Here is a 23,047-nt window from a genome sequence, read left to right on the forward strand (position 1 = left end):
CCCACTTGTCTTATAAACATCTATCACACATCATGTACTTTCAAAGCCATTAGTGTTATTTCCACTGTGATTCTCCACCCTGAGAGGGCATAATTCATCTCCACCACATTTACTTTCTCTGTACTACTAAAATAAAATATGCTATATCCTTTGATTTCTATCCCTTTTAGAATATCCTCCTCAGTTGACCAGTATCAAACCGGTGTAAAAAGTTATTGTTGTTTTTAACTCCCATAAGAAGTGTCTTTATGCAACAAGATGTTTCATGACAGGAAAATACATTACTAGTTACTAAAATATAATAACTAATTTAGATAAGTGAGGTGCTACATTCCCCCTCCTCTGTTTCTGCTATATTCACAATAGCATGAGCAGCAGATGTCCAACATCCAATGTCCAGCAACTGAAATCTACAATTCAATCTTTCATTTCATCTACCCGGTTCCTGGAATAACCTTCTCATGAAGTAAATGCTACAACTTCTAGCTCTTCAAAAACAAACAGTAACTGATTCCTTCTTTCTTGACTCCTGCCCACATGTAACTGCTGAACCTCTCCAGCTGAAGTTTATAATACTAAATCAAAAGAATATTTAAAGGAAAGCAGAATATATATTTCAACAATTTAAGATATGCAGCTGTTACAGATTTAGTCAACAATTCAGAGAATTTACAGAGACCAGTAAATGAAAAAAGAAAGAAAAATCAACAATTTTCTTCCTAATGAATCTATTATTTGTAAAGTCTCTCATATTTTCAGATTTTGCTTCTTCTAAGTCACTACACTAATCTGCATCAATCTGGATCACATTTTCTATCCTGGTATCAAATACCTATTTTGATAATCTTTCCACTACCACTTGGTTTATAGACCATACATATGTCTTCAAATTTGTTCTCACACATTCTTTGAATGCTAAAGATGGCAAGTTTTAATATGCTCATTTTTAATATGATTCTGTAACTGATGCAAACTGTTCACTCCAGTTTCCAATTCACCATTTCATTTTTAACCTAACTTTCAGAGACATAAAATTGGAATACTGTTTTCTACAAACAAGTCTGGTGTTTTGGCTAATTTCTCTCCTACTTCCACATAAATTTATTCAACTGTCTTGCTACTATACCACACGAGCTTTTCTTGAAAGTTTTTTCACTTGGTTATACTATAAATTAAAGACACTAAGAAATTATATTCTCGGTTTAATCCTTTATCCAAGTGTATGCAAAGATAGTTAGCATGTGAAATATCTTTATGATAATTCACACACTACATGTATGGGCTGCATGTATGAGTATATAGAGGCTAATTTCTCTCCTACTTCCACATAAATTTATTCAACTGTCTTGCTACTATACCATACGAACTTTTCTTGAAAGTTTTTTCACTTGGTTATACTATAAATTGAAGACACTAAGAAATTATATTCTCGGTTTAATCCTTTATCTAAGTGTACGCAAACATAGTTAGTGTGTGAAGTATCTTTACGATACTTCACACGCTACATGCATTGGCTACATGTATGAGTATATAGAGGCTATGCTTATTTTATTACAAAAGCTTGCAGACTGCAGTCTCCAGTAAACATCAGAGAGGAAGTTGTTCCAAAGAACATAAGGAGAAGGGAAGAATAAAAAAAAAAGTTCTGAGTTGTCGTGGTGTGTGTGTGTGTGTGTGTGTGTGTGTGTGTGTGTGTGTGTGTGTGTGTGTGTGTGTGTGTAGGGGAGGAATAATGTTAGCTGCAGCATGTATGTTTTAACAGAATTAGATCATAAGAGCATTATTAATGCCAATTCTGGTTAGCAGTGACCATGGAAATATGGTAAGCTCACCAAAGCAAAATCACAGAGACCAAAGAAAGAAAGAGTCATTATAGTTAAAGATATGCTTCTGTGCATTTCTTTAGTATAGTACAATAGTAGTATGATAGGGCTTTGGCCAACACTTTTCAGCAGTTTCTTCTTATTATTATTATTAACATTTGACTTCCATGAAGTCAGAGACTCATCGTAGGAGGTATGCACTACTGACACACAATGCTCATCCAACTGTACCTTAAACTGATTCAATGTGTCTACACCCACAACACACTCAGGCAATGCATTCCACTCACCAACCACTCTCCATGCAAAGAACCAACTCCTCACTCTCTGCTCACACACTCCTTATACAGTTTCCAGTGATGACCTCTTGTCCTACCCCCCTTCTCCCATTCTATGAAAAATCTCCTCCATGTAGACATAATAAAAAACCCTGACTAGATTATATGTCTCAATCTATCCATCCCCCCCTCTTCCTTCTATTCATGAGGCTCTGCAATTTATTCTCTCAATCTGTCCTCATACTCCACATTCCAAAGACCACTTTTGTGAATACTCACTGTACCCTTTCCAACATATTCTCATCACCATGAAAACCAAGTAACCAAATCAGTGCTCAATGATCCATATGAGGCCTGATCAAGGCCTTATACAATGGAATCATAGCCTCTTTATTTCTGCATGTTAGGGTAATCCACATCAATGCCATTATCTGATGCGATGTCTTCACAATTTGTGCAATGTGGCCCCTGAATTTCAGGTTCTTGTCCACCATTACTCTTAAATCTCTCATCTCCTCTACCTCCATTAAAGTTTCCCCACCAAGATTATACTTTGCATCCCATCATTGCTTACTAAATCTCAAAACCTTACACTTTGCAACACTGAACTGATAGTTCCACTTACCTGCCCAGTCATGCAATCTATTCAACTCCTCTTATAAGGCCATAACATCCACTTGACTCTGCATTGCTCTCTCCAGTTTTGCATCATCTGCAAACAGCTGCATATCACCAGTTAAATCCATCCCAATATCATTAACATGCACACTGAACAACAATGGCCACAAAACTGACCTATGCAGCACACTACTAGTGACCTTTCTCTTTTGGGATACTGCACCTCCATATACAACTTTCTGATATGTTTCCAACAGCCAGTCACTGATCCAACTCAAGTCTGTTATCTAATCCCATCTGTTTCAATTTATATAAGAGCTTGTCATGTAGCAGTCTATCAAAAGCCTTAGCAAAATCTAAGTACACCACTGTATATGCGTCTCCCCGATTCAAGGAATTTTTAACCTCATTATAGTACATAAGTCAGTGAAATATGATCTCCCCCTAAACAAATCCATGCTGATAACCATAGAGAATACTGCTGTTATCAATCCATTTCTGTATCCTACTTCTCATTAATCTCTCCAGTACCATCACCACAATTCCGGATATACAGACCGGCCTATAATTTGAAGCTACAGCCTTATCACCACCTTTTATGTAGTGGAACAATTTTACTCTTCTTCCACTCCCTTGGAACCTGTGCTGTTGTAAGAGCCTTATTAAACAGGCATGCCAATGCTACTGCCAATTCCCTGGAACATTTCCTTAAGAATTAATGGTTAATTAATAATTAATTCCTTAAGAAACATGGTGAATTAAGTTCCTCATGATTCCACCAGATCAGGATGAAACAAGCTTATAAATTGATCAATGAATACCTCAACAGTGTCTTCTGCAGCAGTTACTATTCTAACACTTTCATCCCTTAACTTCATCTTTCCATGATCATTCTTCCTTCTACTTGCCACATATCTAAAAAACTCTCTATGGTTTTTCTTTGCCTGAGTTGCCAATTTCTGCTCATACTCTACTTTTGTTTTCCTTACTGACTGAGTCACTCTCCTGGCTTGTTCTTTATATTCCTCATGTGAGTGATTACCATTATTCATCTTGTACTTCCTCCAAAGAACTTTCTTTTTCCAGATTTCATGCTTAAGCTCCACATTCATCCATTTTACACCAACCTTATTCAGCCTTTTGGCCTTTGGGATACATTCCCAAAGCATTTATTTCCTTACCACTCAACTCCTTGTTCCATGTTATAGCTCAAAGCTGTCTCCTAAGCTTGTCATAATCACCAGCCTTATAATTCCACATATATCCTTTCCTCATAAAAATCTTCATATAACTAGCCACAACACAGGTGATTACTTCATAATCACTTTCACCAACTGGAGAAAAGTGTGAAATCCCTCTCACAATCACATCCTCTGATGAAATGATTACATCTAGAATTCTTGATCCTTGCTTGCATTCCTTTACGTGCTGCCTGAGATAGTTATCTCTGAAGAACTCGAGAAATTCATTTTCCTTATTCCCAAATGCTATCTTTTCACTCCAATCTACACTACCATAATTAAAATTCCCCATAATAATTACTTTCCTTTGTTCACTAATCCAAGTTGTTTATACATTTCTTCATCACTAGCCTCCACATTCCCAGGCCTATAACAACATCCAATAAAATATGTCTTCCTCTCAACCTCCACGTTACACCACCCTGCCTCATAACCATTGCCATTATTTCCTCCCCTTTCATGTCTACCTTATGTGGACTTAATTCCCCCGTTATCATCAGCAGCACTCCCTCTCCCTTCTTGCCCTTTCTATCCTCGTGAAAAATACATATCCTTCCATTTCAATTTCTGTTATGATATCATCTTCATTCAACCATGTTTCACTTATTCCAATGATTTTGATGCGAATAAACTCAATCACAGAAAACATTTCATACCCCTTATTTCTGATACTTCTGGCATTTGTAAACAAACACAACAGTTCATTTTTAGGTTCTATAGCCAGTCCTATCCAAGGTTGTGATTTCCCCACCACACCTGCCGAATCACCTTTATCACCACTTATCACATATATCTGCTCAGTCTCAACTTCCCCACCCACAATGCAATATACTCCATCTTCATACACACATTCACTGCCACTTTCGACATCCACTCTACCTGTCCAACCGAGCTTCCCCCATTTGCCCGGTTCCTCATGCATTCCCATTCTTCTCTCTCTCTCTCTCTCTCTCCATCTCTCACTACTACTGTTTCCACTGCCAATCAGTTCTGTCTCTTCAGTACTACTCTACTTATTTTTTCCTTAATCTCTTTCTTCTGATCTCTTGCATGCATCACACACACACACACACACACACACACACACACACACACACACACACACACACACACACACACACACACACACACACACAGACACACACACTGTACTTTTAATCAGCAACACTTTCTCCAGTACACTCACTCCAAAGCCATTTAAATGCAACTCATCATGCCTGTATAATTTCATTCTTCCCTCAAACACATGCCATACATCCAGAAACTTCACTCCTCCTCACACAGCTCTGCTAGCATATCATTCATGATTTTGGGTCTCCATTGCAACTCATCATCGTCATACCTCAGTAACACACTGATAACCTTTCCTACTACACTGTTATCTTTCACTCTTCTCAATAGTCTCCTGATATTCATCCTCACATTCTTCTTATGTCCACTATTATACCAGTGTTTGCATTTTCTTTAGTACAGCATCAATGTTATGGGGCTTTTTAATACTCAGGTACAATGAGAGTTAAATGCAAAAAAATGTATGCAGTAGATAGGTTATGGATTGGTTAAATCGCACTCTGTTATTTATTGACTCAAGAATTTGTTAGGATCTCTTACAGGAACCAGCTCATTAAGGAGAAAGAAATGAGAAAGTCTTCAATGGTTAAGTGAATTTGCAACTGATATAAGGATAATGGATGTTTAGAAGTAAAGTGATCTAGAGTGAAAGAGAAAATCTAATTCCATATATGCAGAAAGCAATACTTATATGTTTTCAAGAAGAAAAATCTTGTTTTGTCAATGTAAGGATGAGTAGATGATTACAGCATCCACTCTCCTTAAACTTTTGGTAATGTCAAAATTAAGACTGGAGGAGGGGACTTTTTAGCAAGACAGACACAGTAGACATACACTATATTAAACACGATGATGGAATGGTGCATGGCAGAAGCAATACATAATAAAGGAAAGAGGATAAAGAAAATCACAAGAAATAAAGAAAATTGTACAATGATAATAGATCACAAAGGATTGGAAGAAAACAAACAAAATTAACAAAAAAACAATATGAGAAAATTGCAAATGCAAATGGCAATAGAAGACATCTAAGAAAGAAACATATGAAATAATAAAAATGAAGATGCAGAATTTATGTTAAATTTTGAAATATGGCATCAGCTTACATTAATGTCACCTACCTGAAATCTTAATGAACTAAATATATGCATATTGTACCATTAAAATCACTCTATATCAGAATAGTTTTTTTTCACCTTATGGTTAACAAAACTTTCAAACACAAAAATGACTGCACATACACGTATACCCTGGTCACACAACACGTTACAGACCATCATTTATAGTGAATCACTTCCCCCCCCCCTTCCCCCACTTCCAATTGCATGTAATGGCTGATTGGCCGAGTGGTTAGCGTATCTACTCTCCAGCCAAAAGACTTCAAGTTCAAATCCCACCATAGGCATAGATGTCTGTGATTTGCTGTGAAAATACTAGTGGTAGTGGTGGGCAGTAGATGGTGTTGGTGTAGATGATGATGTAGTTCGTTGTAGTTGGTGAACTGAGTGGCAGAGATGGAGAGTTATAGAGTAAGTGCCCTCCCTCAATGAGTCATTGGACTCCCTGGAGGTGTCATGTAATAATAATAATAATAAATAAAAATTTTTAAGCAGTCATACATGTGCATAAATGACATAAATAAAACATTTATGCCATATATGCAAATAAAAATTTAGAATAATTTTCAGAGAAGAAAAAGTTTTCTAACACGCTTGACTTAAAGAAGCATGCCAACCAAGTTAGGTCATTAACATACATCATTAAAAAATTTTCCATTTCAGCAATAAGACTGTCAGGTTTACAGATAACTGTAGTATTGGCTAGAGCAGCACTTTTCACCAAGAACTTTATCTTTATGAACTGTAACAATAGTAGTGTAAGATTAGTTGAGATAAGATGAAATGCAAGGCATGAGAGTGTGTGAGTCATGATGTGAAATAAATTAAAAAAAAAAAGGAAGAGTATGGCACAAGGTTGGAAAATTCAATGCTTCAATGAGTACTTCTCAATACCAGAAAGGAGATTGATAGGCTACAAAAAACTTGGTGGATAACAAAAAGGTAAGAAAGGAAATAAAACATATGAAGAAAGATATAGTGATGCGATAATTAGTAATGTAGCATATGAATAAGCAACACAAATCTGTAATCTGGAAGTGAAGATTTATAATGCCACTGAAGCTATATGTAAGCAAGTAGAAAAAGTGGATGATATGAATGTTAGAATAATTGATTTGAAAGAAGATCAGTAAAGCATGAGAGTGAGAGTTTCTGAATGAAGCAAAAAGATAAGGGTAAAATTCAAGATTGTGAGTCTGCTGCCAGAGACAGAGAGAAGAAGAGGGGAAATGACACTATGTTAAGGATCACTCCAGGAAAGATGGGACTAGTTTTTATCAGGAAAGAAGAGTGAAATCTGTGAAAATGTGGAGGTAGATTTCAGAAATCAACTCCATCTTCCTATTTTGCAGTGGTCATGTTTTAATAGTCACCTGAACAGTGATCACATCTCATGTGTACACACCAAAGCAAAAGGAATCAGGAATAAGAACAGGGAGTTTTTAGCACTGGTAGATATAGTGAGACCAAAGTCAGTGAGCCCTCACCAAATGAGGAGGAGGATATCCTTTTAAAATGTGATGAGTTCGGTGTCTTCAGAGCAGACAAAAGGAGGGAGGACTAAATATGCAAGACAAAGGAAACAGAATTTATAGAATTACTCAGAGATAACTACCTATCCCTGAATAATTCTAAGTAGCATCAGAAGAACTTATGGCACAAGAACAATGGATATAGTAACAGTCACTGAGAATCTGTCTATAAATGAGGTGAATATCATGCCTCTTACTTGTGAGGGTGATCATGCAATTTTAACTTAAAAGGTAATAATGTATCTTAGAGTTTAGCCTAAGAAGTGGCATATATGGAACTACAGGGCAAATAATAAAAATTAATTTAGAAGGATGCCTGAGGCAGTGCTATGGCATAAGAAAAAAGCAAGGCAAAGGAATCAACAAGACCTACTTCTGTTGATTCATCAAGATGAATCAACAGATCCTCTAAGGGTAGGTCTTGCTTTAGCAGTCTGCTCACATTTCATATTTCATAATCCTGAGTGACAGTGAATGATATATATTAATATCATTAATATATATCATATAGTTATACATCACATCTTTCATTCTTAACTGCAACATCAAGAGTAAATCCATGATGGTTCTTGAAGCAATAAATAAATCCTTCAAAGATGAAATGAAACCAGACTGTAGTGCTTATATGCGTGATAAAATTACAAAAGGATCATTGTGAAAGCTTTATAAAGGGCAATGATCTCTATTCATTCTTCAAAGAATAATGGCAGGATGTGAAACACAGAACCTTATGCAATCACATATATGAGGGTGGTCTGAAAAGTTCTTGGCCTCGACCATAGATAGCAACGCTATCGGCGAGAGATTTTTTTTTCTAAGTTGGTACAGCTGTTATCTGTCATTCTATCAAGTAGTTTGTTTTATACAGCTGTCTGAAGCAAAAGTGTTGTCTGTATCCCTTGAAATGAATAAAATTGAGTATCGTGTGGTTATAAAATTCTTTGTAAAAGAAGGTTTTTCTCCTTCGTTTTCAACAATTAAGAATCAGGCTGCCAAGTTTAAATGTGGGCATACCAGCCTTGAAGATGATCCACGTGAAGGATGTCAAAAAAGTGTAATAACACCAGAAATCATTGATCGAGTGCACAATATGGTATTGGATGACCGGCGAGTAAAAGTGCGTGAAATTGCTGAAACTATAGAATGTGTAGGGTATATTTTGCATGAAGAATTGCATATGAAAAAGCTTTGCGCAAGATGGGTGCCACGCTTGCTCACAGCAGATCAAAAACACACTCACATGAAAATCTCTGGACAGTGCTTGGAGCATTTTAACAAGAATAAAACTGATTTTGTGCACTGATTTATTACTATGGATGAGACTTGAATTCACCATTACACACCAGAATCCAAACAGCAGTCAAAACAGTAGACAGAAGACAGTTGTTCAGCACCAAAGAAGATGAAGTCCGTTCCATCAGTAGGAACAGTCATGGTATCGGTGTTTTGGGATGCATTTTGTTTATTAATTATCTTGAAAAGGGTAAAACAATAACTGGGGAATATTATTCTGATCTTTTAACCAGACTAGACGAAAAAAATAAAATAAAATTCATGAGAAAAGACCGGTATGCAGAAGAAAAAAATTCATCTTTCATTAGGACAATGCAGCTGTCCACAAAAGTGTTTTGGCAATGGCAAAATTAAGGGATCTGCACTATGAATTGTTGGAACATTCACACTATTCCCCAGATTTGGCTCCCTCTGACTTCTATCTCTTCCCAAAACTAAAACTCTTCCTCACTGGTCAGTGCTTTTCTTCGAATCAAGAGGTGATTGCAGCTGTAGAAAGATATTTTGCAGATCTTACTAAGAACCACTACAGCAATGGGATAATGGTGCTGGAGCATCACTGGAATAAATGTATTAGTCTTAAGGGAGATTATGTTGAAAAATAAAAATAATATCAAAATTATAAATTCGTTTTTTCATTGTTAGGCCAAGAACTTTTCAGACCACCCTTGTACTCTCAATATTAAGGCTCCATGATAAGAAAATTCATATACGAAGAACCAATAGTGATAAATTCGTTTAATTTTACTTGATTTTTCTTGAAGAAACATGAAAATATAAACATATCTGAAAAGAAACTTTCAATGGCATTTGTTGCCATCCAGTCTAACAAAACACATATGTAAAAAAAAACTTTTTAAAATCAAATTGGAAAATATATTTGATTGTATACTTAAAAAAAAGATTACTTACTATTTTCATCAAACAGTGTAAAAACAACATCAATTACGTGATCATTGAGCTCCACATGTGCTACAGTTTTCGCAACGTGCTTTAAGGTTGCTAAAATTAAGAAATTTTTTTCATACATAAACATTTTTATTATTACCTCTCTTCCAAAATAATAGGTTTTTGATTAAAAAAAAAAATCTTATTTACATATGTTGTGACTTTAGAAGAATATTCAAAACTAAATCTCACAAATCATTCTAGTAGAACGATCCCATAATAAAACTGATAAACAACATAAATACAAGCAATTAGATTTAATCCCTGTTATCCCTTAATCACACCCCTATTGCATTTACAGTAAGTGTGTGTGGTAGTGCATTAACATGTTTTAAAGATGATCTCTGTTGGGTTCACACACAGGATGCATACACAAATTAGATTTCAGTATGCAATTATTAATACAGAGGAATATAATAAAGTATGAATACCATGAGAAAACTGAAACGAAAATGTTTAAAATCGGGTGAGGTAAGAGTGCACACTATCTCTGCTCTTTCATCATCTATATGGATCATATCAGAAGGAAAGTGGCATTGAACCTGATATGAAATTGGAGATATCAAATTTCTTCTTCTTCTGTTCATGGCAGATTGAGTTCCTCAAAGAAAAATTTTTGCCATTTCTTTCTGCCTGCTGTCTTTTAATGTCAGTTGTATGAAATTTAAGTGCTTTTTTAAGTTATCAATCCATCTTTTTCTTGTATGAAATGTCAATTGTATGAAATTTAAGTGCTTTCTTTAAGTTATTAATCCATCTTTTTCTTGGTCTTTCTCTGCTGGACTGCCCTTCAATTCTGCCATTTAATAATGTGTTTGGTACTCTTTCTGGAATGTGTTTGATACTCTTTCTGGGTTCATTCTTAAAACATGCCAAAACCAGCTCAGTTGGCTCTTTTTTAGTGTTGTAGTTATTGTTTCTTTAAAGTTAAGTTCTTCTCTAACTTTTTTCATTAGTTTTTCTTTCTGTCCAGTTTGTTTTATTGATTTTTCTTAGACATTTCATTCCAAAAGCATTGAGTTTATCCATTTCTTTTTTTCTTAGTATCCAGCACTCTTAGCCATAAAGTACTGTGGAAATTATCATTGTTTTATATATCCTTAGTTTGAGTTCTTTACTTAATCTTTTTTATTGTTCCATATTTTTTCTAGACTGCCCATTGTTATCTATCAATTATTGATTCTATGTTTTATGGTTTCAAAGTAATTGAGATCTTCGGTGATCACCAAGTCTAGCTAATTAAATGTTTTTCTTGTTCTATATTATTGTTTCCTATTTTCATTTGGATTGGATTGTTTATACAGATGATGGTTTACTCCTAGGCAATGTTGTGCAAGTCTTCACAATTCTTTAACTAAACTGAATAATAGCTGTAACAAATTTGACATGAATTAACAAAGGCAGGAATATGGAAAACTTAAATTCATTCTGAATGGAGAACGTATAGAACAAGTAAAATATTTCAATTATTTAGGCACAATTTTTATATTAAACATGGAAACAGACAACAGAATAAGCAAAGCTGGTATAGTGGGAAGCCGGATAAATTAATTTAAATGGAATAAGAAAGAAATTAGCTAAAACACTAAACCAGCTTTGCTTATTCTGTTGTCTGTGTCCACATTTAATTAGTCATCTCTACTAAAAACTAAAACAAAGGATGTGAGAGTTGGGTTATAAATATCAAAGACTAGAGATCACTATCTGACATAAGAGTTCTGAGAAATATTAGGGAAGAGATGGAATCATTGGCAGAATCATATTAAAAATGAAGTATTAGAATGAAGTTAAATTGTTAGCACTCAAAAATATATGGGTATGGTCACTCAAACGAAATGGAAGAGGAATGGTTAGCATGAAAGTTGTTTGATGCCAAGATAGCAGAAAAAAAACTCAGAGGAAGACCAAGATCTAAGTGGATTGATGTAATCAGAAGTGGCCTAATGACAATATGTTTGAGTGCTGACAAGTGAGAAAGAGGAAAATGGTTGATAGGAGTTAGTAATAATGTAAGTTTAATCATGTAGTACTGTCTTGGTATTCTATACATCCCTTGAGGATACATGTCAGGAAATCAATGCTGATACTTAGTCATATATATAAAAATTCAGCTGCATCTAGGGAGTTAGACATGGAGATACCATTTCATCTATACTGTACTATATATGACAGTCCTAGAAGATATATTTAAAAATATGGAGTGGAAAAATTAAATTAAGCAAACAAAAGATTAAATATAAACAAAGACAAAAAAGTATAATAAATACATAACAAAAACAGTGCAGATGGAACACCAGAATGGTGATATAGTAACTTCCTATGTTTACCTAGAACACTGTGAAATTCAAACAGGATATTTCAATCTGCCTTGAAAGAAAAATATTCAATATTTCTCCTCATAACAGAAAGAAAGTGAAATATGGACTTTGACCAAAAAAATTTAACTGATAAGTAAAGACTATTCAGAGGAAAATGGGATCACAGCTTGGTATTACCATTCAAGATAAAAAGTGCAATATTTGGTTTAAAGCTCATACTAGGGTGGGAGTCATTAAAACAGTCATTAAAAGCTCTAACTTCGGTCTCATTCTCATAAATGGCAAGCGATTTTTTAATATTTATTTTATTTTTAAAATGTTTTGTCATTATTTAACTGAATTTAAATTTAATTATTTTATTTATCAAATGTTACTATTTTATTGTAGTTCAAAGTTAACTTATTTTAATTGTGGTTTTATTTGTAATTTCATTTTTATTCTATAACCATCCATATAGTGGTACTTCAATGCATGGCTCAGAAGATCTGCAAAAAAAAAGTAACATTCCTTTGTTCTAGCTTCACCTTGTGATTCTGCACTGATAATTTCCTATTAGTTTTGGGCCAAAATATTTGCAGTAATAAAATGATTATTATTTATTCTTGTGAATATGTTTCTAACAATTGTTACTATTATTATTATTACTACCCCAAGACCTCATGGAGTCAAATGACTCATTTGGGAGGTCCTTATCACACACACACAGCTCATCATACCGTGCCTTGAACACATTCAAACTCCTTGCAGACACCACACTCTCAGGCAAGGCATTCCAATCATTTACAACTCTGCATGAAAAAAACCAGCCTCTCACTCCCCTACTCACACCTTCTTTATACAGTTTCCAGGGAAGACCTTTGGTTCTCCCACGATTCACCAACTATCACGATCACCAACTATTTTCTGTAGAACTTCTCCAGCATTGATCCTATAACAACCCCTTACCAACTTCTAGGTCTCTATCATATCTCCCTCTTCCTCCTGTCCACCAGACTCTGCAAATTGCATCTTCTCAATCTTTCCTCATACTCAACATTCCAGAGGTAAGAAACTACTTAGTCATTTGCCTTTAGACCCTTTCCAACATCTCTTCATCCTTCTGAAAACCAGGTGACCAAATCTGGACACAATAATCCATGTGTGGCCTAATCAAAGCCTTATACAAAGGAACAAGAATCTCCCTACTTCTACACGTCAGTGTCTTCCGCATTATTCCCACAAGCCTTTGTGTTGTTTTCGCAATATTGGTTATGTGTCCCCTAAATTTCAGATCCTTATCCACTATCACCCCCCAGATCTCTTATTTCTTCCACCTCCAACAATATATCCTACCAAGCATAAATTCTGCATCCCGTCTTTGTTTTCAAAAATTTTAAAACCTTACATTTTGCAACATTGAACTCGCATCCCAAATTCCATGCCCAATCACTCAATTTATTCAAGTCTTCTCGCAAGGCTACAACATCTTCACTACTCTTCATGGTTCGTCCCAACTTTGCATCATCTGCAAACAATTGAATATCTCCATCCAAATCTTCACCTATATCATTAATATACAAGTTAAACAGTAATGGCCCTAAAACAGACCCCCTGAGGCACTCCACTAGTGACTTTCCTTTTCCTGGGTATTGCTCCCCCATACACAACTTGTTCATACCAATCAGATAGCCAGTCTCCAATCCAATGCACCAATCTAATATCCAACCCCATCTGCTCTGGTTTGACTATCAATTTATCATGAGGTACTCTATCAAAAGCTTTTGCGAAATCCAAGTATATTACTGTGTATCCTTTTCCTCTGTCCAAGGGAGCAGTCACTTTATTGCAATAAGTAAGTAGATTACTAAAACATGACCTCCCTTTAGCAAATCCATGCTGTCCATCAAAGATAATATCATTTGTTATCAACCCAACTATGGATCCTAGTTCTCACAAGCTCTCCAACAACTTAACCACAACACCTGACACACAGACAGGCCTATAGGTTGATGCTTGAGTTCGATCACCTCCTTTATGAAGTGGCACAATCTTGCCCTCCTTCCACTCCTTAGGAACTCGACCGAGTGCAAGACTCGTATTACAAAAATATGTCAAGGCAGATGTCAACTCCCTGGCATATTCTTTCAGAATATGTGGTGATATATTAACAAGTGCCACAGCCTTATTAACATCTAGTTTACTCAACTCCCCATACACCTCTTGCTCACCTACAGTCAGTCTCTCCTCCCCATCATCAACTGCTCTCAATCCCTCCATGAAGTCACATTCACAAGATTGAAAGATCTTTATGAACTGCCCATTGAGTATCTCCACCACACATTCTGCATCAGCTGTCTTTATACCATTTTCTCCAATCAATGTCATCCTTCCATAATTATTCTTTCTTTTGCTGGCTACATATCGAAAGAACTCCTTAGGATTCTTTTTGGCTTCATTAGCTAACTGCTGTTCATACCTCTCTTTAGCTACCCTCACCAAACAAGTCACCCTCCTTGCCTGGTCTTTGTAGACCTCATGGAATTGGTTATTTCCACTTCTCTTATGCTGCCTCCACAATGCCCTCTTTCTCTGTATCGCATACTTAATCTTTTTATTCATCCATCTCACACCTACCTTATTTAACCTTCTCACCCTTGAAATACATTTAGACATTGCATCTACTAGATTGTTTTTGAAAATGCCTCAAGCTGCATGGATCTGTTTTCCAGCTAACTTCTCATTCCATGTTACACCCGCAAGCTGTCTCCTGAGCTCTTCATAATCACCCCCCTTGTAGTTCCACATATACCCTTTTCTCACAGAGGTCCTCACACTGCTGGCAACCACCTAGGTAAAATTGTTACTATGCCACAAGTGACATTAAAAACTCGAGAGGGCAGCTATATCAATGTTAAGTCTGTTCATGGACTCAAGGAGGTTCAAAGGGTTCAAAATACTATCTATTGAGATGAACTGCAACAAAAAAAAACAGTCAGCCTTTATAGCTATACAACATTTATAGCCAATAAAGCCATAAAACAACAGTTATAAAAATTACCTAAATAATACAAAAAATTTTTAAATACTTCATTATTATAGACCAAAATGAGAAACAACTGTTGGTTGTATACAAACCTTCATCAATTGAAGCACCAGCTATGTGATAAAATGTGAGGGCAGTGTCCACATCATTAATATCATTCAAGAAATGGAAGAACTGCAGATAGTCATCCAAACTGATACCCTGAGATAATACATTAATATTTTATCAATATATTGATTTCTAGAGACAAAAAGTGATTACATATTATTAATATTAAATGATATGTTTTAAAATTCTACATGCAGCAACTACAAGTTCTAAAATACAGTAGATTGCCAGTATGTTATAGCTCAAGCATGTGGACAGACTTATGTGTTCGTCGAACATGTTGTTTATTATTTTAACGGTATAATAGAACACAGAAACTAAGTAAATAATTGATTTATTAACTTGATGCTGATATTTCGCTGGTATTATAACCAGCATCTTCAGAGCACAAAAACACTGTTTGTCACAATACGCGAGACTAAAACAACATGGTGTACATTAACAAAATTGTAGCAGCAACACAAAGACTAGAGTCCTGATTTTGGCGCCCTCTATCTGAAAAAAAAAAAAAAAAAAAAAAAAAATGCTATCATATATTGCTAGAGTCCTAGAAAAGTGCTAGTTTTTCCTTAATATGACTGTCTCCCAGATCTTCGGCAAGTTAATACAGCCATATTTGTTGAGATTTGGAGTGTGTTTTAGGGCTTCTGTCGCCTCTAAGAACAATCTCTCTGATTTATATGGGTTTCTGTGTAGTACTTTTGTGTTTTTCCAGTTGATCCTGTGTGCAGGGGTATCCAGAGCATGGTCTGCTAGGCCCGACTTCCCATAATGATATTTCCGGAAGTATCGTTTATGTTCGCTGATGCGGATATTCACAGTTCTTCCTGTTTGACCGTAGTAGGCTTGATTGCATGAGCAGGGTACTTGGTAGACTCCTGGATGTGATAAAGGAGGAATGCTGTCCTTGGGTGAGCGGATGAGGGTGGCTAATTTGCTACATGGTCTGAATGTAGTGCGTAGTTTATGTTTAATGAGAATTCTTGAGATCTTTTCGGATGTGCCTTTAATGTAAGGGATGGTGACTGTTTTGTTGTAGTTCTCTGTGGTGGATGGTGGGAGGGGTTTCTTAGGAGTGTTTAGTATTTTGTTTATTTTTTGTGGATTGTAGCCGTTGGCCAAGAAGGTGTGGCGTAAGTGAGTCAGTTCAGCAGTAAGAGCCTTGTCATTTGAACAGATTGCTCTCGCTCTATGGGTTAGCGTTTTTAATATGCCATATTGTTGAGAAGGATGATGGTGTGATTGTTTGTGTAAGTATCTGCCTGTATGTGTGGGTTTTCTGAAAACTGAAAATGATAAGGAACCATCTGGGAGACGTGTGATGAGTGTATCCAGGAAGGGCAGACAGTTGTTGGCTTCCGGTTCCATAGTAAAGTGGATTTTTGGGTGTTGGCTATTTAAATGTGCTAAGAATGTTTTCAACATACGTTTTCAACAACAATAGCTAACAACATACGTTTAGATGTGGCCAACATCCTAATCAAGTCCAAGCCTCCAAAAAGTAATATCCCACATAAGGAATTCATTGCTATAAAAGAGCTACACAACAACAGCCAGATTACCATAACAAAAGCAGACAAAGGAAATGCAACCGTGGTGATGGACACAACTGAATATGAAAACAAAATGCACACACTATTACAAGATCAGTCAACATACAAAATTATAGATCGCAATCCCACCAACACACAAAAGAATAAGGCACGAAAATTATTAAAAAAAGTCACTTCCTGGCCCAAAGACACAGTTAACAAACTCAAACCCTTCCATGTTAGAACACCGAGGATCTATGGATCACCAAAAATTCACAAACCAGGCACACCCCTACGCCCAATTGTGGACAGTATAAATAGTCCCACATACAAACTGGCTAGACATTTAGCAAAGCTACTAGCCTCTCTCACTAACAATTCTCCCTCCTTTATCAAAAATTCAGCACACCTAAAAAGCATCTTACAACACCTCACCCTAAAAAAGCTCAGACTTAATAGTAAGCTTTGACATCACTTCACTATTCACAAATGTACCACTAATAGAAACCCTCAATCTACTGAAGTCACACTTCCCCCCTGATATATTTGAACTATTCAAATTCACAATACATGCAGGATATTTCACATGGAAAGGGAAAATATACAAACAAATTGATGGGACAGCCATGGGCTCCCCCCTTTCTCCCCCCCCCTAGCCAACTTTTACATAGAACACCTGGAAAAACAAGCAATCAATACAGCCACTCTCAAACCAACACTTTGGCTACGCTATGTTGATGATGTGCTTGCCATTTGGCCACATGGCCCTGAGACATTGAAAACATTCTTAGCACATTTAAATAGCCAACACCCAAAAATCCACTTTACTATGGAACCGGAAGCCAACAACTGTCTGCCTTTCCTGGATACACTCATCACACGTCTCCCAGATGGTTCCTTATCATTTTCAGTTTTCAGAAAACCCACACATACAGGCAGATACTTACACAAACAATCACACCATCATCCTTCTCAACAATATGGCATATTAAAAACGCTAACCCATAGAGCGAGAGCAATCTGTTCAAATGACAAGGCTCTTACTGCTGAACTGACTCACTTACGCCACACCTTCTTGGCCAACGGCTACAATCCACAAAAAATAAACAAAATACTAAACACTCCTAAGAAACCCCTCCCACCATCCACCACAGAGAACTACAACAAAACAGTCACCATCCCTTACATTAAAGGCACATCTGAAAAGATCTCAAGAATTCTCATTAAACATAAACTACGCACTACATTCAGACCATGTAGCAAATTAGCCACCCTCATCCGCTCACCCAAGGACAGCATTCCTCCTTTATCACATCCAGGAGTCTACCAAGTACCCTGCTCATGCAATCAAGCCTACTACGGTCAAACAGGAAGAACTGTGAATATCCGCATCAGCGAACATAAACGATACGTCCGGAAATATCATTATGGGAAGTCGGGCCTAGCAGACCATGCTCTGGATACCCCTGCACACAGGATCAACTGGAAAAACACAAAAGTACTACACAGAAACCCATATAAATCAGAGAGATTGTTCTTAGAGGCGACAGAAGCCCTAAAACACACTCCAAATCTCAACAAATATGGCTGTATTAACTTGCCGAAGATCTGGAAGACAGTCATATTAAGGAAAAACTAGCACTTTTCTAGGACTCTAGCAATATATGATAGCGTTTTTTTTTTTTTTTTTTTTTTTTTTTTTCAGATAGAGGGTGCCAAAATCAGGACTCTAGTCTTTGTGTTGCTGCTACAATTTTGTTAATGTACACCATGTTGTTTTAGTCTCGCGTATTGTGACAAACAGTGTTTTTGTGCTCTGAAGATGCTGGTTATAATACCAGCGAAATATCAGCATCAAGTTAATAAATCAATTATTTACTTAGTTTCTGTGTTCTATTATACCGTTAAAATAATAAACAACATGTTATAGCTCAAGATTCGCTATGGTGATTTAGAGGAAAAAGATTTCCCTTCCCTTTCCTCCATTCTTCTTCTTTCTCAGGCTTGGTCGGTCCACTGCTAGACAATCCCCCCCCCTTTTTTTTTTACCACTTCTTGCCAAAGTTTCTAAGGTCATCATCCCATCTAGTCCTTGGCTTTCCTCTGTTTCTTCTTCTGGTTGGTATCTAGTTTGTAAGTCCCCTCCATTGACAGGAATTAAATACTCAAGAAGGTAGTGACATTTGTTTGGTAACTATGGCCTTAACTTATTTCACAAAATACCTTAGAAGGTTAGCTGGGTCATCACTCACTCTTCTTGCCCAGAGAACATTAACTGGCCCTTAATTTTCTTCTCCCATATTTATTATAGACTTTCAAGTCTTAGTAGCTGGCATTTATAAAAATTTTAAATTTTGAATAATTAACAACTAAACTGGCAGAGAAACGTTTGTTTAAACTTCGACAGGATAAGAAAAAGGATGAAAACAAGAACAGACAGGAAAATACTGAACTTGGTAATCAAAATATTAATAACAACAAGGTAAGTCAGTTAATATCTAAGAAAAAAGAGGTAATATGGTATGGTGACTCAATTTTAAAATTTGCGCTTGCCGAGGGAGTCACCACTTCTAGTTTCCCAGGAGCAAAAATTAAAAATATGGCAAACCTAATTGAAAACCAAAAAAGAAATGTAAAAGAAATGGTAGTGTTGGTAGGTACAAATAATTTAAGCGGTGACAAACATAGTATGAGAGAAGATATGAAAGGTCTGTTGGAAGAAGCGAGAAAGAAATGTGAAAGAGTGAAATTTGTAGGATTAATACTAAGATATGAAAGTACTGAGTTGAGAGGTGGTGGTGGTGGGGGGGGGGGGGAATGATAGCAAATGATTTCACGTGCAGGCTATGTGGAAGATATGGATGTGAGTTTTTAGATGTGTAGGGTGTGTTTGATGGCAGAAAAGATTTGCATAAGAATGATGGCCTGCACTTGAATTCATTTGGCATCACAAACCTGGAGAAATTACTTCTTGGTATGAGACTTAATGCAGAGAGTCAGGGAAACTAGATCATAAAGGGAGGAATGGGAAAAATGTGTGTGAAAGTTCAGCTATGATATACAAACGTGATGAAGATATAAATGTCTTTGAAAATGGTTATGTATGTGATGAAGGAGTGGAAAAATATGCTTTGGATCTAATGACCTTTTAAGTATGTCTGGGGAGGGAAAAAAGAAAAAATCTAGAACAAGACCAAATACATTGCATATCTAATTATAAGAATAGGCTAGGTCGTAATTTATTATGTCTATACACAAATGCCAGGAGCATTAGAAACAAAGGGGTTGAGTTTGTTGCTTTATTGAATATGATGTGGCCTAGGATTGTTGGCATTAGTGAAACCTGGCTATCAGAATCAGATATGGTAAGTGGGATCGAGTGTAACGGATATACTATTTTTAGGAATGACAGAAGAGATAGGAGAGGAGGAGGAGTGCTACTAATGATATCAGATGACTTAAGTCTAGTTAGGGTAGAAATACAAGGAAACAATGATGGTAACAATGTCCCATGTAGAAATGAGTTTGAGTCTATTTGGTGTGAATAATAAAGTTTGCGCCTGAAAGTATCTTCAGGACTGGGGTAAGGTGGTAAAACATCAGGGCACTCCTTGCAAAGGTGGAGCAAGCTACCAACACTCCTATCTCAGTATCTCCCATAATGCAAAACACATCTCCTTGTGGATATGTCTAATGTTATGCATTAAGGGAATGGCCACAACCCAGACTAGTTTCGACCTTTATTGAAGTCTCTTCAGTGGGAGTCAGGCCCAAGTGGAGATACCAGGCAGAAGCATTAGCAGGTCATCTCTATCTATAGGAGTTGCCAAATGGTGTGCCACCCTTTTTTAATAAATTACTCTGGATTTAGAGAAAGATGTTGAAAGTTTATTTTTCACTTGGTTAGAGTATAATAAATTTAGTTTAATCCTTTATCCAAGTGTGAGCAAATAAAGTTTGCACCTGAAAGTATCTTCAGGACTGGGGTAAGGTGGTACAACACCAGGACACTCCTTGCATGGTAGTGATATAAAAGGAAGAAGGATATAAAATTGGGCAGAAGGATATAAAAGTTCTTTCCTTGAGGGCCCTACAGGGCATACTGGTGGCATGGTGTTGCCACCAGCGAATGACTACAATAATAACTACAACAGGCATAGGGTAAAACACTTGTAAAGGCTTAGGCCTATATATCAAGTCTGGACGTGATATAAGGGTAGTACTGCCCATAACTAGTACAAAGATTAATGAAATAAAAAAAAAATAAAAAAAACCAGTGATGTACCTCAGTGTTCAGTCCTTGGGCCATTATTGTTCAATCTATACATTAATGACATCAAGGAGAGTCTATCATCAGATTTGCAATTGTTTGCTAATGATGCGAAGATAGGCAGGGCAATCAGGGATGCTACTGATATTCAGCAATTACAAAATGACTTGAATATACTGGAAATCTGGGCAAACGAAAATGGCTATCAGTTTAATGTTAGTAAGTGTAAAGTTATGCACTTTGGTGTGATTAGAGTTCCAGCGGCATATTATATTAGCAGGATTATGCTACAAAAAACTGAAGAGGCAAGGGATCTTGGTGTATCGGTGGATAAGAATTTAAAGTTCAATGGTCACATAGCAAAAATTGTAAATACAACTCAGAGAATAATTGCTATGTTGAAGCGAACCTTGACATGTAAGGATAAGGAAGTAATTTTGCCTCTTTATGACGCTTTGATAAGACTACACTTGGATTACTGTGCACAGATTTGGTCGCCCGGGTTTCAAGGGGATAAAGAAGCTGTGGAAAGGGTGCAAAGAAGAGTTACAAAGATTATATCCGGATTATGGGATTTAGATTATGAGGACAGATTGTGAGTATGTAGATTACAGACTCTGGTTAACAGGAGAAAGAGGGGTGATATGACAGAGGTCTATAAACTTTTGAATGGTGTTATAGCATTTCAAATGATGAAATTTTTCGTTACATGGAAGGCGGGGAGAGAACACGGGGGCATCCATGGAAGTTAAGGTTGTTCTCAGTCAAGAAAGGGCTAAGAGCCTAGAGAGGTTATTTTCACTCAGTGAAACTATAATAAATTTAGTTTAATCCTTTATCCAAGTGTGAAAGTATCTTCAGGACTGAGCTAAGGTGGTGCAACACCAAGGCAACTTGTGGAAGGTGGAGAAAGCTATCATCACTCCTATCTCAGTATCTCCCATAATGCAAAGCACATCTCACTGCAGATATGTGTAATGCTATGCATTAAGGCAGGGGCCACTACCCAGATTGGTTTCAACCTTTATTGAGGTCTCGTCAGTGGGAGCCTGGCCCAGTAGTGGAGACACCAAGGCAGAAGCAATGAGAGGTCATCCCCAACTATAGGAGTTGCCAAAAGGTGTACAACCTTATTATTAAATTACTCCTTAATGCATAGCATTACACATATCTGCAAGGAGATGTGTTTTGCATTATGGGAGATACTGAGATAGGAGTGATGATAGCTTTCTCCACCTTTGCCACGAGTTGCACCACTAGCTCAGTCTTGAAGACACTTTTCAGGTGCAAACTTTGTTTGCTCACACTTGGATAAAGGATTAAACTAAACTTATTACAGTCTAACCAAGTGAAAAATAAACTCTCAACATCTTTCTCTGAATCCGGAGTAATTTAATAATAAAGTTATTAAATTATAATTGGATTGGATGAGGCAAGAAATGAAATGAATGTGGAATGAAATTAAGAAAATTCAGGTAAAAACTATTAAAATAAATAATGATGGAATGAAAGAGTTAACGAAAGATGAGCGAGTGGCGTTGTATGGCAACTCCATTATTAAAGGTGTGCTGGAGGATAGAATGCACAAGGTATGTTTTCCAGGTGCTAAAATGACTAGAGTGATTGAGGCATTGGATATGAGGCAGGAGCAAGCAAAAGAGTTAATAGTATTAATAGGTACGAATGATTTGAAAGAGGACAAAGGGTGTGTCAGAATGGATATCAGGAGGCTGCTTAGAAGGATAAATGAGAATAGTGTGACAAGAAGGGTAGTTAGCGTGTTGCCTAGGTATGACTGTGGTGAAATGAGGTGGACAGCAAGGATTATGAATAATATGCTGGCTGAAATGTGTGAGGAGACGGGAGTACAGTTTG

The 23,047-nt window shown here is 36.6% G+C and overlaps 1 protein-coding gene across 4 annotated transcripts in view; it reads right to left on the bottom strand.

The window, feature by feature from the left end:
• The window catches only part of MICU1 (Mitochondrial calcium uptake 1), a 308,863-nt gene that overhangs the window by 8,416 nt on the left and 277,400 nt on the right, over positions 1–23,047 (bottom strand). For all 4 annotated transcript variants that reach the window (XM_090403891.1, XM_090403889.1, XM_090403890.1 and 1 more), the window contains 2 exons: positions 15,355–15,463; positions 9,887–9,976 (listed from right to left, as the gene is read on the bottom strand). In XM_090403891.1, coding sequence (XP_090260017.1) covers positions 9,887–9,976; positions 15,355–15,463 — 199 coding nt within the window. The remainder of the gene's footprint in view (positions 1–9,886; positions 9,977–15,354; positions 15,464–23,047) is intronic.

The sequence above is a fragment of the Typopeltis vanoorti genome, chromosome 14, assembly GCF_054136105.1.
Source record: "Typopeltis vanoorti isolate ZY-2024b chromosome 14, IOZ_Tvanoo_1.0, whole genome shotgun sequence".
NCBI lineage: Eukaryota > Metazoa > Arthropoda > Arachnida > Uropygi > Thelyphonidae > Typopeltis > Typopeltis vanoorti.